The sequence below is a fragment of the Onychostruthus taczanowskii genome, unplaced genomic scaffold (genome assembly GCF_017590055.1).
Source record: "Onychostruthus taczanowskii isolate IOZ18803 unplaced genomic scaffold, ASM1759005v1 scaffold131, whole genome shotgun sequence".
Classification (NCBI taxonomy): Eukaryota; Metazoa; Chordata; class Aves; order Passeriformes; family Passeridae; genus Onychostruthus; species Onychostruthus taczanowskii.
Window position 1 is genome coordinate 708,795 of NW_024498474.1, and position 17,037 is coordinate 725,831.

General features: G+C 42.5%; 1 protein-coding gene across 19 annotated transcripts in view; it reads left to right on the forward strand.

Moving 5' to 3' along the window:
- Positions 1-11,786, forward strand: part of CAMK2D (calcium/calmodulin dependent protein kinase II delta) — a 121,196-nt gene extending 109,410 nt beyond the window's left edge. For 17 of the 19 annotated variants that reach the window (XM_041396809.1, XM_041396812.1, XM_041396818.1 and 14 more), the window contains 5 exons: positions 4,015-4,090; positions 4,730-4,824; positions 5,410-5,638; positions 9,165-9,213; positions 9,751-11,786. In XM_041396809.1, coding sequence (XP_041252743.1) covers positions 4,015-4,090; positions 4,730-4,824; positions 5,410-5,638; positions 9,165-9,171 — 407 coding nt within the window. In that variant the 3' untranslated portion in view covers positions 9,172-9,213; positions 9,751-11,786. Of the gene's footprint in view, positions 1-4,014; positions 4,091-4,729; positions 4,825-5,409; positions 5,643-9,164; positions 9,214-9,750 lie in introns of those variants that run through there. The other 2 variants (XM_041396813.1, XM_041396814.1) reach the window with 2 other exon arrangements.
- Positions 11,787-17,037: the final 5,251 nt, after the last annotated feature.

Here is a 17,037-nt window from a genome sequence, read left to right on the forward strand (position 1 = left end):
TGTTCCAATATCTGTGTGAAGCACAAAGTGGTTTAAATTACTGTTTTCACTGGTGTCAGTTTTGAAAAAAATGATGGGTAATATGGTGGCCAGTGAGTTACAAGTGCTCTTTTTTTTGTGTGTCAAAAAAAACATGAAGTTTCAGGTTCAGATATTTCTGAAGGCATCACTTTCACATATCTACAGCTCATTTTTATACTGCATGTTCTCTCTGCAATCAAAATATCAAAATACCAAAATATCTGTCATTTCTGTGTGATTCTTGTAGATTGGGTTTATAAATATTTCTTGGGGCTACAGGAGGGGAAGAAAAGCCAGACTTCCCTGCTGGAAAAACAGTTTTTGCTGCTATTTTTTGCTTTTTTTCCTGTGATATTTGATTTCACTACCTGGGGAACTGCTCCTTGTAGGTTGAAAGTATTGATAGTGTTAGATGCTTTTTGCTTAAAAGGTGTTTCTCCTCATTTTATATTGTTTAGATCTTAGTGTTAATGATGGTCTTTAATTTAGAAAGATTATCGCTCACCCTGTAGCTGAGCAAGGAAAAGAGGTAGTGCAATATAACTAGAGATTAATGACTCATTTAAAGTTAACATATGTGCTGCAGCAATGCTGAAGAAAACATCTTAGCCACTGATTGGAAATGTTCATGTTTGTTCTTTTTCTTATTTTTTTGTCTTTTTATAGCTCCTTTTCATAATATTTCTGTTTCAACTGCCTTTGTCTTAGTCATATACCTACTCACTTGCCAAAGTAGGGGGTTTATTTTTTTTTAGCTGCTAAACCCCTATTAATTACCTTAACTCCTTCACCCTGCGGGGGAAAAGGTGTTGTTTAAGGAACAGGTCCATGGTCTTTTCTGCCATGTATTTACTTCCCCCATATTCTGAGCAAGGAATGTCAAAGCCATCATCTTCTCCATACAAGCTTGCTATGTCTGCAGTCTTTCCTTCTTGGTTTTCAGGAAAATGGCTCAGCACCTTTGACTTGTCAACAGTGTTCTTCCCTCACACCTTAGTTGTTTTAAAGACAGCAGGTGTGTTTTTGTTCAGTTATCTTTTGTGTACAGAATACATATATTACGCTATGGAAAACCACTGTCATATTCTAAAAAACTATAGGTGGGTCAAGGCTTCACTTTTTGAACTGACTTTGACCACACTTTGTGGAAAAAGTAGCTGAACCAGTTTTATCAGAATCTCATTACAGCTGTCAGTTTTGTTTAGGAAGTTTAGTTGCTGTAGTTTTATTTAGGGAGTCCTGACTGCACATCAAATGAAAAGTATAATAGCATGAAATTGCCACTGTACATCAAACAGCATAATTGTCCTAGAATTCAATACAAGCCAAGTTTACTATTGGATAAAAAAATAAATAATGAAAAAGTCAAATGCAAATGGTGATTGTAAGTGACAGTTATCTGGCAGATGGGAACTGGCCAGATGCCTCTTCCCTAATGCCTTGTGTTGTCCTTGTGTAGTTTGGAGTGTGTATTTAGATGGAAAAAAAAATTGGAGTGATCAAAGAGCACATGTTATGTGGAGTCCATCAGACTCAGAGTGAAAATTTGGTAATTTTCTTACCACTCTAAGAGGTGCCAATTATTTGTGTCAGTTGCTGTCTGCAATAGCAGGGCACTGTTCATACCAATACCATTTCACCTTAGTTTGTGTCCAGTGCCCTTCCTGTTTCATCCTTTGCACTAAGGGGAAGTGCAGGGCTTTGACTTGATGCACATGGCCACCAAGGCACAGCTGTATTTTCCTTCTGCTGCTCTCCAGTCTTCTTCCAATTCTCTACTTGTTATATTTCTGTTTTTCCATCTTTTTTCCCTTCCTTACTTCCTTTCAGGTTAAACCTCTGCTTCAACAACAATGAAGCAGTAACACTTTTGGTCTCTGTCTGTAGTTGGGCTCCCTGCACCCCCACAAATACCCACATGAGAAGGCATAAAAGCTACAAACAATGAGGAGGAGGCTTGTGTAAAAGCACAGTGGCTCCTGAGTATTTGAGTTGGTCTTGATGTCTGCTGTTATTTCACACTGCCTTGTTCTTGTATTGAGTAAGGGCTAGGAACGAGGCAGAGAATTTTGCATGATAGGATAAATCATTTCTGGAGCTCCTCTCTCTGAGCTGTGCCCCACCTCTCCCTTTGGCTCACTGCCAGTGAAAGTGCATATCAGATCACCAAATAGGAAGAAATGTAATTTTCTAATAGGTGTAATTGCGTGTCACTGAAAGGTGAGAGTAGCAATGTGGCTTTCATAATTTCATGTAATGCTTGTAATTTTGTTGGGAAATTGAGGACTGAGTTGAAAGGCAGATGATTTGGCAACATCTTCCTGTTCCTGACAAGTCTGCATTGGGAGCTGTGAAGTCTTTCTACAAATGCTGACACCAGTGCTGGCGTTGGATGGTGATTGATTGGAGCCAGTGATAAGTGCTGTAATCTCCTTTGCTGGCCTCTGGAACTTCCTCATGGATGTATTTCATATCCCATGGATACATCTGCAGACACAGCTCCCCTGAGTGTTAGTACAGCCCAGACAGACTTTGCTGCAACCCCATTATGTAATATAAGGTGGCTTCTGTCAGAAAGCTTCATGAAAACATAGGTTCCACTGCAATTTCGTTTTGGAGCTAAAACCAGGAAAACCAGCAATTTGGCCACAGAGTTCAATTTCTTCCTTCTGGGGTTGATGTGGAATTATATCTTGTGTATCTCAGCATCAAAGGTACTGTGGTAAAACTCTGCAAAAGCGTGACTGATGTTAGTGGAAAAGGGAATGTTGCCAACTTTCTTGAGCCAAGTGATGATAAATTATGTGTCCATGTGGTTTTGTGCCTCTCGTGTGTGGAAACTGCAGTACCATTGTAGACATACTAATTGCTTATATCATTATCCACTGGCACGAGCTCATGATCATGTAGCAACTGATCAGAGATTTTTACCTCATTTCCCACTGATTTAATGGTCTGTAATTTCCTTGTCTCTGATTGAGATGTGTTACTGGGTTATTTAATGAAATCCTTTAGTTCAGCTATATGGATGTGAGATGTTGTGTGCAGAACTGGCAATTTCCTCACTGCCCGAGGTCTGCTTGTTCTGGATCTCTTTTTTTGCCAGCCTTCTGTAAAGACTGCACCATTATTTCTGACTCAGCCATCCCACCACTTGGCTGGTGCTGGCAATGCCATGCCGTGTCCACACAGTCTGGCCCATGTTGTTTAAACTGATGATAATGGAGGCATTGCTGCTCTCTTCATTGAAAAGTCTTTATTCTTTCCACAATCCTTGTGAAAAATAAGGCAATTCATACTTGAGATGCTCTTAGCTGCAGTGCTAACAGTCAAGAGCTGCTCAAAAAAAGCCTTGGTAGACCTTTATATCCATTTTTTTCACCATCACATTTTTCCTTGCTGGTTTCTTTTGGTCCTTTTCATCTGAGTGCTTTAGGTGTGCACTAACGAGAAGGTTAACACCAGTGTCAGTTCTGAGCACAGCATTGGCAAGTTAATTTCTCTGTGTGCTCCCCAGCATTTTCTTTTGAAGAAGAATGTGATTTCTGTCTGCACTTTTGGTTTTAACATTCCAGGCATGTTTTTGTTAATGGTCAAATCCATGTGTGGGAGTGTGCTGTACAACTCTTGTGTGCACAACAGAGCTACTCCAGCCAGATTGGCTGTAAAACAGTAATCAGCTTCCTTGAGTTTGGAGTCTAGAGCTGGGGCTTGGTTTGTTTTGCTTTTTAAACAGCAGATCCTCCAGTGAAGGAAAGATAATTACAAGTGTGATAGGGAAGTGGATTGATCTTGACGTGTGTTTAATTTCCTCGTGGATACAGGAGTGCACTGAAGGCAAATCAGTGTAAAGCAGCAATGTAACATCATGTCCTTTGGTTGTAGAAAGGAAGAGAGGTGGTGTTGTGCCAGCTGGGGAGTGACAGAATACCTGTCAGCTGTCACCTTCCACTTTGCCTTCCCCTGTAAGATTGGGTTTGTGTCTCTCCCCAGCTCGTAAGCAGGAGATTATCAAGGTGACTGAGCAGTTGATTGAAGCCATCAACAACGGGGACTTCGAAGCTTACACGTAAGCTCCTCCTTTGGAGGGACTGAGGGCAGCTGGGGTATTTGACAATGTCTGTGTAAATGTGCATGAGTATATGTGAGTGCCTGTGCTTGGAGTTATATACTGTTGAAATGCCTTCCCAGATGCCCCCACAAAACACAAGATATGTGCATGGCTGCTTTTCTCTGCTTCACACATCACCAGTTTCAGAGGAGCTGCTAGTATAACTCCAGTGTAGTTAGAAGAAAATATTTAAATCTGCCTAACATAATGATGTGAGGCATAAAAAAATATCCCCTGCATTGCACAGCTGCCATTTTCATCGTCACAAGTAAAAATTCCTGCTTGTAGTAACACTGACTTGTGGGTCTTTTTTTGGTCCAAACGTGATTTATATGAAGTGTGGTCCACTTAAAGTAAGCTGCCAAATTTACTAATCGAGCTGAAACCAGAGCTCTATTCCTGCTCCTCATGTTGAGTTCTGTTCTTTTCCAGTGTGATGGCATGAATGTGAAATGTTCCTGTCGAGCAGTTCACCTTCACCTTCCAGTGTGAAGGTGAAACATTCGATAGGAATGAAGGAAACAATTAAAAATGATCTCTCCAAAGCGGTGATCCCTAACCACGTGTGCTCATTGCAGAATTTCCTCTTTTCCATAGAAAAATCTGTGATCCAGGCCTTACGTCTTTCGAACCTGAAGCTTTGGGTAATCTGGTAGAAGGGATGGACTTCCACCGGTTTTACTTCGAAAATGGTAAATAATCCATTTTCACCTCCGAGTCTTCATCTGTTCCTTGTAGCTGCGTGTCTCTCATCTAATGAGCTTTTTGGTTTGGGAGTTAGTTAATTGACTTGGGCAGGGGAAGGGACTATTGTTTTTTTCAGAGTTCTGCTATAGGTGTTTTTCAGTCTGCCTCTGCTCCGCTCATTCACACATCACAGGGCATCTCAAAGGGCAGAGGAGAGTTTCAGGTATTTGGAACTAAAAAGTCAAAGAAAAGGAGTTAAGAGCTGAATTATTTTAACTGAATATACTGGGTACAATGTCATTAGACGTAACAGGGAAACTGAAATGTTGGGAAACTCCTGGTGGTGCCCTCCGCTTTATTTAATCCATATATGTACATGGATTAAACATATTTGCTTATTAAATAGTGTATAGTAAGTGATTGTGCTCGTTCTGTGAAGTATTTTAGTGGGAGGTGTGATTATCATAAAACCCTGGTTACGATTTTGTATCTGCTAAGCCCGAGATTTTTGTGTGTAAAACAGTTTGGCATGAGTTCTTATGGCTTACCCGGAGCAAATGTGGTTTCTCCTGTGCGTGTGTGTCTCGTAGCTCTGTCCAAAAGCAACAAGCCCATCCACACGATCATCCTGAACCCTCACGTGCACCTGGTGGGCGAGGACGCGGCGTGCATCGCGTACATCCGCCTGACGCAGTACATGGACGGCAGCGGCATGCCAAAGACTATGCAGTCCGAGGAGACGCGCGTGTGGCACCGGCGCGACGGCAAGTGGCAGAACGTGCACTTCCACCGCTCGGGCTCGCCCACCGTACCCATCAAGTAAGGAACAGCCCCGCCACCAGCTCACACCACGTAGTCCAATAGCTGCTTTGGGCCTTAAAAGCTGAGAGCCGTCCTCTGGTAGTGTCACTTTTTGTGGTCGTTCATTATGTGTTATACCCACTGCTGTGCGTAGCGTTGGTGAGAAGATTTCTAAAATAACGCGCTTTTTTGGGTGTTGTTTTCTACTGTGATGCCCACCGATCCAGCTCGCTCCCTGAAGTGACAGCTTGAAGAGCAGGAAAGTGTTTTAATGTAGAGAAAGCTTGATAGAAGTTACACAAAACAGGATTAGAAAACCTGGAATACAATTGCCTGAAAACCTGGGAAAATAAAAAGCAGTAGGATACATGGAGCTGTCAGAGCTAACCAGAAAGTTTCAAGTAAAATGTGTCACTCTTGGGAAAAACTTCAGTTTGACTAATAGTTAGTGTGATTTCCAGCCACCTCTACTTTCCCAGACCTAGGTATGTTCTCTGCAAGTTGGGTTTGAGCCAGTTCACACATTTACCTTGTAAATTGAGCCATCCCGGTCCCTCTCACGTTCTTATCTCTTTCCCCACACTCTCTGTGTGTAACTGCTGAGTATTCCTTGTTGGGCAGTTCTGACATCCCCATGGGGCAGCCTCGCCTCTCTCCTGTCAGCATTTCTCTCTGCTGTTCATCCAGGCCCTGCCACACCCTCAGGGTCAGGTAGTGAGCGAGTTCCTTGAGCCACCTTGTCACCAGGGTTAATGACAGCACACTCGGGCTTGCAATAACAAAATAAAGAGTCACGGCTTGCTCAGGAGGTTCTGCTCGGGCCATGGGCTTCTCCTCTTCTTCAACAGCCTCTGCTAATGAGCCCAAACCTCAGTGACTTGTGGTTTCCCAAATAGGCAGCACTGGTGCAGGCCTGGCTTTGTGCAGTTGTGAGCCCTCTGTATAGGATACAATTCCATTTGTGTCAGGTGTCTTAAGGTGGACAGTGGCTGAATTTCCTGGCATGGATGGTAAGGGCTTAGATTCCATCTTTTGAACCATCATGTCTCATATTTTGCTCCTTGCAACACTGTCCTCCTATATGAAATAATACTTGACAAAGTAAGAAATAAGGTAGAATGAAGTGTTAAACTTCCATGGTGATGATTTTGTATTATTTTATTATTTAGGAAAAATTGTATTTTATTACTTAGTTATCACTGTTTTCTTTCAAAATGTGAAACCAATGGGAACAGGAGCCACATGTCCTTTGTTTCTCGCATTCCAGTAGCACTGCCAGTGTTTCAACAGATAGTATTCAAAGAGCAGTTACTCTTCCTTGAAATGCAGGTTTAGGTAAATCTTTGAGGTTTTCATAAAGGAGTGTTTGTCAAGGGATCTGAGCTGGGTGTGTGTAGGGCCAGAAAACCCAAGTGAAGCAGGTTCACCTGGCCCACTGCACCCTGAACAGTCAGTGTTTACAGTACAATGACCTGAAGTGGGCTAGAGAATCATTTAATCTTTTCCTCTGGTTTTTTTTTTTTCCACCTTTGTCTTTTTGGGAAGGTACTGCTGGAGGTCCTTTGTGTCTGCTTGTGCTCTCTAATAAACATAAGAGTTTCTGGGACCGCCAAGGGTGGAAGGAGAATAAAAATCACCATGGAGTAATTTTTTTGCAGTTGCAGGGTGGTTAATGTATCTTTTGTATCTAATGAATCTTTTGAGCCAGTGGGGTCAGACAGTGGAGGTTTCAGGATTGTGAGGGGTGTCCAAGCTTAAGGAGTCACAGAAGAGCCTTAGAGCCAGACTGAGGCTTAAGGGGAGATTCCCTGAGTTAACAACGTTAGCCCTATGTGTGTAGCACTGGCAACATTAAATCCCATACCTAGCTCTCATCTTGATTTCAGGGGAGGTTTTTGGACTTGCTCCTAGCACTGTTCCAAAATGTCATCGGTCTGATGGTTAGGAGTCTTGCTTTCCATTGTGAAATTTGGTCATCTTCAGTGTGTCCTTGGTTCTTCCATGTCATCGTTGTTCTCCTGCACTGGAGTTGGTGTCTGTGTGCAGACATGAAGTGGTTTGTAGGAAGGCTGATCAGATCGTTCCCACCTTCTACTTCCATAGGGTAAACAGCCAGCGCTACCTCAGATGGCTTTGTCTGATAGGATCTCCATTTTCCTATTGCCTTATCTCCTTACTGTCTTTTTTTGTTTGAGGTTTGCCTTTCCATTAGCTTGTCTTCTTCTGAAATGCTCTGTCCAGTTGTGGTCAGGGCTTTATTTAATTCCCCAACATCTTCTCCCTGCTCTGTTCTCGCACGATTTTTGCACTTTTCTCATCTGCAGTGCATCTGAGACAGCCACCTATTTATCCTCAACTCTCATTTCCAGCCAGTGGGTACATAGAAACTTTCACAGAGCTTAGCACTTCCTATTATTCCCTGTAATATTTTTGGATTACCCAGCCCTCAAGGTTGTTTGGTTCTCCTTGCACAATGCTCCTGTTTTCTTTTCTTTTTATAGTGCCTTCCACCTAAGTGTCAGTATGCTACGTGAGATGAGTCCTACTGCTTGTGCTCAGCACTAGGGAGGCTCCTCTAGGCTGGTAACTCCCTTTGGAGTTACATGGTCATTCTTTCTTTATTCCCATCTTCTAAAAGTCTGACTGGGAGATTCCCATGTAGCACCAAGCTACACCCATCTTCTTCTATAACCTGTCCTGAACATTTTTACACTGTCTCATATTTCACCTTTGCTTTTCCCAGGCAGAGCAGCAATAACTCCGTTTTGGAAAACTAAAGGAACTTAATTAGCTTATTGTTCCAGTTCCTTTATTTGAAGTGTATACAGTCTACAGCTACTTATTTAATTATTACCAATGCACAGTAGTTAATAATGGTGTTTCCATAATAAAGTATTTTACACATCGTGTCTGAGGATGAATTTCAAATCTAATTAAGTTGCAAAAACGATGATAGCTGTGATCTGCTAGACATGGTATCCTAGATGGTGTGAAACCAGTTGCTGCAAGCAGAGTAGTTTCCTTGTTTTCAGGAAGGAGTGTGCATAAGTCTTAAGGACAGAACTGAGCTCTTTGGTAGCTATAGGTATAGGGAAATGTTTCCTTGTGGCAGAGAACTTACTTGAAAAAGGATATGAGCACAAATATGTGTTTAGTTTAGAAATAAACTTTTTATTTATAAAAAACAAAAAAATTTTGATGGTTTTGCTGTGAGTGAGATGGGACAAACTTGGGTTTCTGTCTCGTCCATGGTTTCTCCCTTAGTGATAGGAGTGACAGTAGGAAATTGTTCTCTGTATCCATGTTTTTAGTGACCTGTGCTGATGTGTTTCTGCAGAGCTGTCTGCTTGTCCTCAGAGACTGTACTGCCCAATATGGGCAGTCAAAGGGCTGCTGGGCCTAAAAGTGACTCCCTAACCTAACTTCAGCCTCAACGAGGCTTATGTTCCCTCCCTGGTCACTGCTCACACCTTCTTGTACTTTGCTAAGTGCAGTGCCAGAGAGCAGGAATGCAGAGTAAAGAGTTTGTTCTGTGTTTGTGCAGTGCCTAGCGCAGAGGGATCCCACCACGGCTCCAGCCCCTAGATGCTACGGTAATACAAATGATGCTACAACCTCAGTTAGCTACATACTTGCTTGCAGCTCCTTTCCCTTCCTTCTCTCTCTGCATACAGCTCTGGCATGTCTTGCATGTGAATGACACCTGATTCTTCATTGTCACTTAGTCCAGTCTTTGTACAAGGGCCTCAGTCCATGGCAGTGCCTGTGATGTCCATGCTGAGGAAGTTAAGTTACACCCAGAGATTCACGGCTGAATTCTACTCTCCCTCCCTTAAGGAATCCCTTAAGACACTTTGGCTTCCTGCCTCAGTTTTCTTTTTTATTTTCACAGCCTCTCTGGCATCCTGTAAAGATGGAAAATGTCTGTCAAGTGGTTTGAAAAATAAAAGGATGCTTTTCCTGAGTGGAGGTTTTTTCCCTTGTTTTTTCCCCGGTATCTCATGTTTAGTGATCTTAACAAGATGGGTTTTTTCAATAATATTGGCTAACACTTGAGCATGTGTTGTTATCTGGTGGTGATGTTACCTCAGTAATGGAAATCTGTTTGTTTTTTTTCTCCTTCCTCCTAGCTAAAAATATCAGCGGTGCCGCTCTTGCATTTTCTGTACCCAACGCACCTGGTTGATTACCATCTTGGCCATCCCGTTCTCTTCATGCATGTTTCTGAGTGCATGAAGTTGTGAAGGTTCTTCATGTAACACATTTGTGATGCACCACGTTGCTGTATATTCCATCTGTACACTGTTAACATTTCAATGAAGGTGATGTTCCATGCAAATAGAGAATAACAAGGTGTAAAAGACAAAAAAGAGATATTGGATGGACAGCAGTAGACACACGATACATTTGTCACTTGCTCCATTTATGCCAAGTTTTGACAAACAACTTTAAAATCTTAACGCGTTTATTAAAAAAAAAAAGAAAAAAAAAAAGAAAAAGTATGTTTTACCTTCTTTTTTTAAGAACTGTTTTTTGACTCCTCCTTTTCTCCTGAGTCCCAGGATTTTGCTTTGGTTCTGGTAGGAATGGTTAGGATTTCCGCTGGCAGCTCCATTACTGTAAAACAGATTTTTATCCTAGATGGACAAAATCACTGATAAATGGGGAAGTGTTAATATCTTGGCTTTGGACCAGCTGCAGCCTTCTTAGTTTATTAGTCGATGTAAACTGGAAAAATCTCCTCATTTGCTGGCCTGGCCACTCCAGAATTAAGTGTCAGTGTTCTGGTGAGTCAGCAGCTTCCGTTTTCCTTTTGAGTCCTTTTCGCTTTCTTATTTTGCTTAACTGAACGATTCTGTTGGATGATTAAGCAAAATTAAAAATTGTAAGGAACTAAGTGATAATTGAGAGACAGTTTTTGAGGATTAAAATGGAAGGAAAGAGAAAGATTTTTATCGCTTTTAGGATGTACTGTAAATTTTTTAAGGAGGCTTTAAAAAATATAATATGTGGGTTAATGTATAGACCAGTTGTGTGGATAATATACTTAAGAAATATTAGGCCTTAAAGCGAAGTATGAAGAGTTTACTTACATTACACTGCTGCTGTTGCTGCTCTGGAAATGAATTATGGAGACACCGGTTTTCCGTGGGACCCTAACACTTTACCACAGGTTTGTGTGTCCCCCTCTTGCCCTCAATCCGCTCGTGGTTTCTCAAGCTCCCCTGGCAGCATTCAGTAATGCTGCTGGGCTTGTCCCAGCTCCAGGCTGAGGGAGGAACGCTGTGCTGGCAGCATGGAGCACAAACTTTGCAACAGGGACTAGTTCTCCTTCCCTCACCTTGCTGTAAAAATACACCCGCGCAGGAATTTCAGTTTCTTCCCTCCCGCTGTTCCAGGGAAGCCCAGGCTGGGCTGCTCCTGTTCTCCCTGTGGTTCTGTTAGCAGCAGGCTCCTGCTCCCTGCAGCGCTGTACAGTGCATGGTATCTGAGTCAGTGTCCTTTTCAGCCCTCCAAAATTTACAACTCGGCAGCCGTAACTTTTTAAAATGGGAAAGCTTCCTAATTTGTATCATTTCACCTTTCTGTGTTGATTACTAATCAGAAGCAGTTCTTAAACATGTTGATGTTGTTACTAGTGGATGTATGGTAGATGGACTTAAGCTTCTCTGATAATTACTACATGATTTTAAACAATATATATTTAAAGTAAGCATCTACAATAAATGTGTTGAGCCATATTAACCTGCCAATGGGATCTGTGAAAAAAGTAATGGCCTCATTTTTTTCTCATTAATTTCTTTTCCTTTTTTTTTCTCTTTTTTTTCTTTTTTTTTTCCTTTTTTTTTTTTTTTTTTTTTTTTTTTTTTTTTTGTGAAGCGGCTATAAGTGGCATAACTGTATTTAAAATTAACAAATTAGGTGTAGGGTGTTTTTTTATACTTCTATCATAGCATGTGGTGTTGATGTATTACTGTAGACCAAGTTTGTCTTCCACACCAAGACGTGAGGAACTTGTGATTTGTTCTCTCCACCACGACTGAATTATACACTTCTGTCATTTTGGAACACTGCAGTTTACCATGGGACACAGTGTACATATTTCTTGCCATAATGGTAAATGATTGATATATTTAAGGATTAATAAATTTGTGATTTCTGCTGACATTGTGCTTGTGTTTTAATTTCCCAATTGCTTGTGATTTTTGCAGTGGAAAATATGTAGTGTCTGTTTGAATTAAGACACCAGAGGTGCAGATGCACTTCCTAAGGAGCTGAATTTTCGGTTTGAAAATACAAGTGTTTGCTGTTGTGGTTTTTCCTTTGGTTGGTTCCTGAGTGCCTTTCCTGGGGCTGATGGCACACTGCTGGTGCTCTGCTTTGGTGGTGGACTCTGCACATACCTTGTGCTCGTAGGGCCATATTTAGAAATGTTTTAGGTAGTTCCAACATTTCTGTTGCTGCCTTGCTGTATTTCATATATGTACACTCAGCCTGTAACACGAGGCTCTATAAGAGCAGTTATTGTATGCTATATAATGCATAAAATATATGTAGGAATATAAAAACATACATATAGCAATATAAAACACATTTACCTCTGGAAATAATTAGGATTTGAAATAACCTACCAGTTTAAAAGCTTAGATATATGTCTGTAGTGATTTCAGGCTGTCTTAAACCATGCTGAGCCACAACTGAGGACAGTCTTTTATACCAGCAGAAAAAAAGAAGGACGAAGGAGAGGAAACAACTTGCAGCTTTCCTGGGTCAGGGAATGCAGAGCTGGACCGGGGCCAAGGCAGCGTAGCTGGAGCAGCGGCGTTGGCGTGGCAGGTAGCCAGAGCCTGTCCTGGGTTGGTCACCATTCCAGTGCTTCTTCTTGGGTGGCATTTTGTAAGCAAAAAAAGGTAGTCAGGAGAGCACTCAGGGGATTGGAATTTTTCACTAAACCCCAGAAGGAGCAAAAGCTCTTTAGTCTGTTGGGAGGTATCATATTTTGTCATATCGCTTTTACCTACTTCTTTTGTTCATTTTTTTTCCAGTGAATGCTATTCCAGAAATCAGTTTGATTTCCATTTTAACCATGCTCCTGCATAAAGCTGTTTGACAGCAGTGGAATTGCTACTGATTTCAGGTATGCAGAGAAGAGTGATCAGTGGATAAAGCAAAATGTTCAGCAGGGGGCTGGGAGAACACATTTCCTCCATATCAGGCTGAATATTTGGGAGAGCAGCAGGGTTTGGGGGCTGGTTTGGGGTTTCTTAATGGTTGTTGTTTTATCACACTAAAATATTTTAATCTGCTGCCTCCTGGTGGCTTTGTGATACTGTTTTCTGTTTAGGAGTGTACCAGAAGAGGCTGTTTGTTCTGAGCAGAAGGGAGCTCAGTGCTTTCATTTATGCATTTTTTAATGTAAGTAAGGAACACGATATTTCAGGGCCTGAAAATTACCATTTCCTGGATCTTGCACCCTATACATACACCTGAAGTAATCAGATTGATTCTGTTGTCTAAAAATGGCCTCCCAGGACACATTCAAGAAAAGTAACATCTCCTAGGGCTGTGTATTAAATCTGGAGTTCATTGTGTCTAGGATTAACTTTGCTGTTTCTTCAATTTATCATCTCGTTGGGCTATTCTCTCAGAAAACAGAATTGCTTCTTGTTTCTCAGGGCTTTTCTTTCTTCTTAAATTACTGCAGTCATACTTTATACATAATCCATCATAGGAAAACACCATTAGGAAAAGAATTAACTGTAGTCATTGAGGAATTGATCCAAATTGCTTCAGGAGTTTCAGCTTCTTTATTCCTTACAGATCATCACTAAAAGACCAGTGGGTGGGCTGTGGTTCAGTGCTGTGAGGTCTGGCTGCTGAATCCATTGTTCTTGCAGGGAGAGCCGTGGGCTGACACCCCTGTACAGGAGTGTAGGGAGGTTTGGATCCTCCCAGAAGGGGAGGTTTAGTAACTCTGCAGCCTCTCCAGGCCTCACAGGAAAGGAAGGCTATACAGAGTAGACCAGAAGCCTTCTCTCCTTTCCCCTCCCTCTCTAGCAGAGATCCCTGTGGCTGAGCAGGGCAGGTCGCAGGATCTGCTTCCAAGGCAGCTCGCATGTGGAAAGAGGCAGGAATTCTGTGTGCTCACATGCTGCAGAACAGCAGTGCCAGGGCTGCCTGTTCCAGCATGTGCTTGTCCAGACATATCCCAGGCCAAAGGCACTGCAGACAGTAAGTTTGGGGAAGAGGAGAACATTTAATCGGAGGGTGGGACGAAGAATATCAGTGCAAAAAAAACCAAAACAAGACAAGCTGATAGAAAACAGCGTGTCCAAGGCAAAGAGATAGAAGAGCACTATTTCTGTGTTACAGAAATGTCACATTCTTTCTTCAAAGCTGTTTCCAGAACCCAGCTGCAGGGCTGGATCATCTTAGGATCTAACTGGGAATTAGGCCCATATAACCTTTTTCATCACAGTGGCCTCTGACTAGTTAACAGAGTTAAATGGCTAAATGTGGCAAGTGGTTGAGACAGGGCTGCTTCCTTAAAATAGCAAGGGCTGAGTGTGCGTAGCCACCCTCTGAAAAGTTGTGTTTAATTGCAGCACGGCATTTTTCAGGAATCTGACACACCTTACTACAGCCAAGGGCCTTGCTCTTTCTTCTGCTATCCTCTGAAGTCAGCCTATATTGGAAAGGTGCTGTTTCATGTCAGGGCAGGACTGGCAGCAGTGTCTGTCACCAAGTCCCCTGCTCACTGTCAGGTAATTCCCAGGAGCCAGTTAGCTGGTGCAGGGAGGAGGGGAGTATTAATTCATGAATACACAGCCACTGCACTGGGAGAGAGTTCATGGCAAACAGAACGGCCCTGGGGAAGAACAGGCTGCTCAGCTCTCTCACCACTCCTTTTCCCACCCTGCTGAGGCATCCAGGGCTGGCTCTCAGAGAGGACAGCTGCCCAGGGTGGTGACGCTCACAGGACCTTGAATAACAACATCAGGGGACCCTGCTAGCAACAGCCAGCCTGAGAGTAGAGGTAAGAGCCTGCCTTTGGGAGCCACACAGCTCATTTGATAAAGGTATTGCTGAACATTGGTGCCTAAACACAATCAAACCCTTAGTAGGGATGTAGAAGAGAGTGCTCCCAAGCACCCACCTGTGTCATGTTAGAGCAAGGCATGAACTGAATTAAACCTCATCCAGAGCTGTTGTTGTGTCCTGTGCACCAAGGAGAGGTAAGTACCAAAGTCAGAAGCAAGACTTCAGTTTAAGGTACTTGGGTAAGCTCCTCAGACAAAACAGGCACCTGAACATCTACCTAAAAAAAAGTGATTTTTTTGGGTTTTTTCTGAACAAAACTTTTTGGAGAGTAAAGCGCAAAAGTGGGGCCATGCCAAAATTTGCCTGCCTTGTTCATTGTAGCAAATAGAGTTATGGAAACCTTCATGAATGAATGAAGTTTCTCAAGTGGATACCTCAGTTCCAAGCAAGTCTTTATAAAGGAAAAAAACCACAAACATAATGAGTAAGTATGTTTGAAAATTCTTGTTTATATCCCACTATGTTTACAAAATTCTGAATCACCAAGCCACTGGACCACCCAACCAAGATAGAGACAATCAGAAGTTGTAAAGGTGCACATTTTTTTTCCAGTGGCTCAAATCAATCCTCCACCAACACAGGAAGGCTTATGGAATTTAACCTTATGGACATTTGCACTGTCATATGGGTATTTTTTGATGGAAAGTAGGTACTTTTAAATAATATAATGTAGTAAATAAGAAAGATGGTTTATTAATTTGGAAATTGGTTGGAAAGGAGATTAGTGACAGATAATATATGTTATAGGTAATTGACAGCTTTGCATTCTTCTCTTGTAGCAGCTTCCATGTGAAACCCCCACAGACAGCAGTCCATAAATCACAAAGTAACAGAATGTTTGGGGTTGGAAGGGACTTCTGGGGATCCTCTAGTCCAGCCCCCTGCTAAAAGCAGATTTCACAGGGTGATGTCCAGGCAGAGTTGGACATCTCCAGAGGAGACTCCACAGACTCTCGGGACAGCTCCTGCCAGTGCTCTGTCTTCCACAGAGGCCCTTGCCAGCAGGTCAGGCCCTCACCTGCATGGGGTTATTCTTCCTGAGCTGCAGGACCCCACACTTGCTCTTGTTGAGCTTCCCTGGGTTCCTCTCCAGCCTGTCCAGGTCTGGCTGAATGGCAGCACAGCCTGCTGGCCTGCCCTTTTGGAAAACTGGGGTGACATTGGCTTTCCTCCATTCCTTCTCTTCTCCATGACCTTTCAAAGACAGACCTAATCAAAGGTAAATCTAAGCTTACTGAAAAGTTATTCTAAACAGGATTTTGGATACAGTAGAGCACCTTTACTTACAGTAAGAGGAATTGGTAGCATGGCCAGCCTTTTGTTTGCAGGATTTGTTTCTGATCCTCTGAGTGGCCTTGGGCTGCCTGGAGGATATGGTGTAGGTCTGTGCACTTGTGGCTGATGTGGCAATTCCCATTTCCAGCCCTTCCTTGCTATTCTTTGTGTGGATAATGATCACATCGTCTCTGAACCCTGGAGAACCAGTGGTTTCCAGGGTTCTGTGGCAATGAACAAAATTACCTTCTATGAAAACTTAGATATGCTCCATGTAAGTATTTTGAAGAACCTGGGAATGTTAACTACTCTCCAGCATCTGAGAGGGTGTTGCACATGTGAGGTCTGGTTTTGGAGGCACCATTTCAGTCTCCTGTTGGGACCAAAGAACTGTGTATAAATAGTTAAATTCTCTGTGGTGGAGCCAAATAAGCACAGCAGCAGTAGGCTGATTTCAGGACCTGGATTTAGATTCACTGTCAGGGATCTGTGAGATGTGAGTAGGAGGTTTTGGTCTTCTGCATTCAGGCCAGGAATCTTAGCAAGCGTTCCTTGTGCAAGGTCAGTGCCATAACCTCTGAGTGACTATCTGAGACAGTTTTTGTCCATTTTCCCACTGAAAAATAAGCAGGGAAGGATCTGTTTTTTGTTTGGTTGCAGTTTTCTAAAAATGGTCAAAATCTGCCTGACAACAGCAGGAAGGATCCCTTTCCCTCCTTATATGTCAAGCAAAGGTGCCCCAAAGGCTTAAAAATGTCAGGGACTAATTAACACAAAGCTGAGAGCAAGAAATGTTACAAGTCTCTTTTCTTAAACAAATGGATGTGTTTGAGGATGCCAATATGTGAACAGACAGAAAAACTGAGGCTTAAAAGGCCCCAGTGCTTTGCTGGTCCCTCCTTTGCAGTGGGTTTCTAACCTGGGACTCTGAGGTGCACTGAGTGTTTATTCTCTCCTCTGTAGTTGAATGGGGATCTCAGTCTTTGTGTCTCACCACATTCACACCTTTCTATAAACAGCTTCCCAGTTAAGACCAGCTT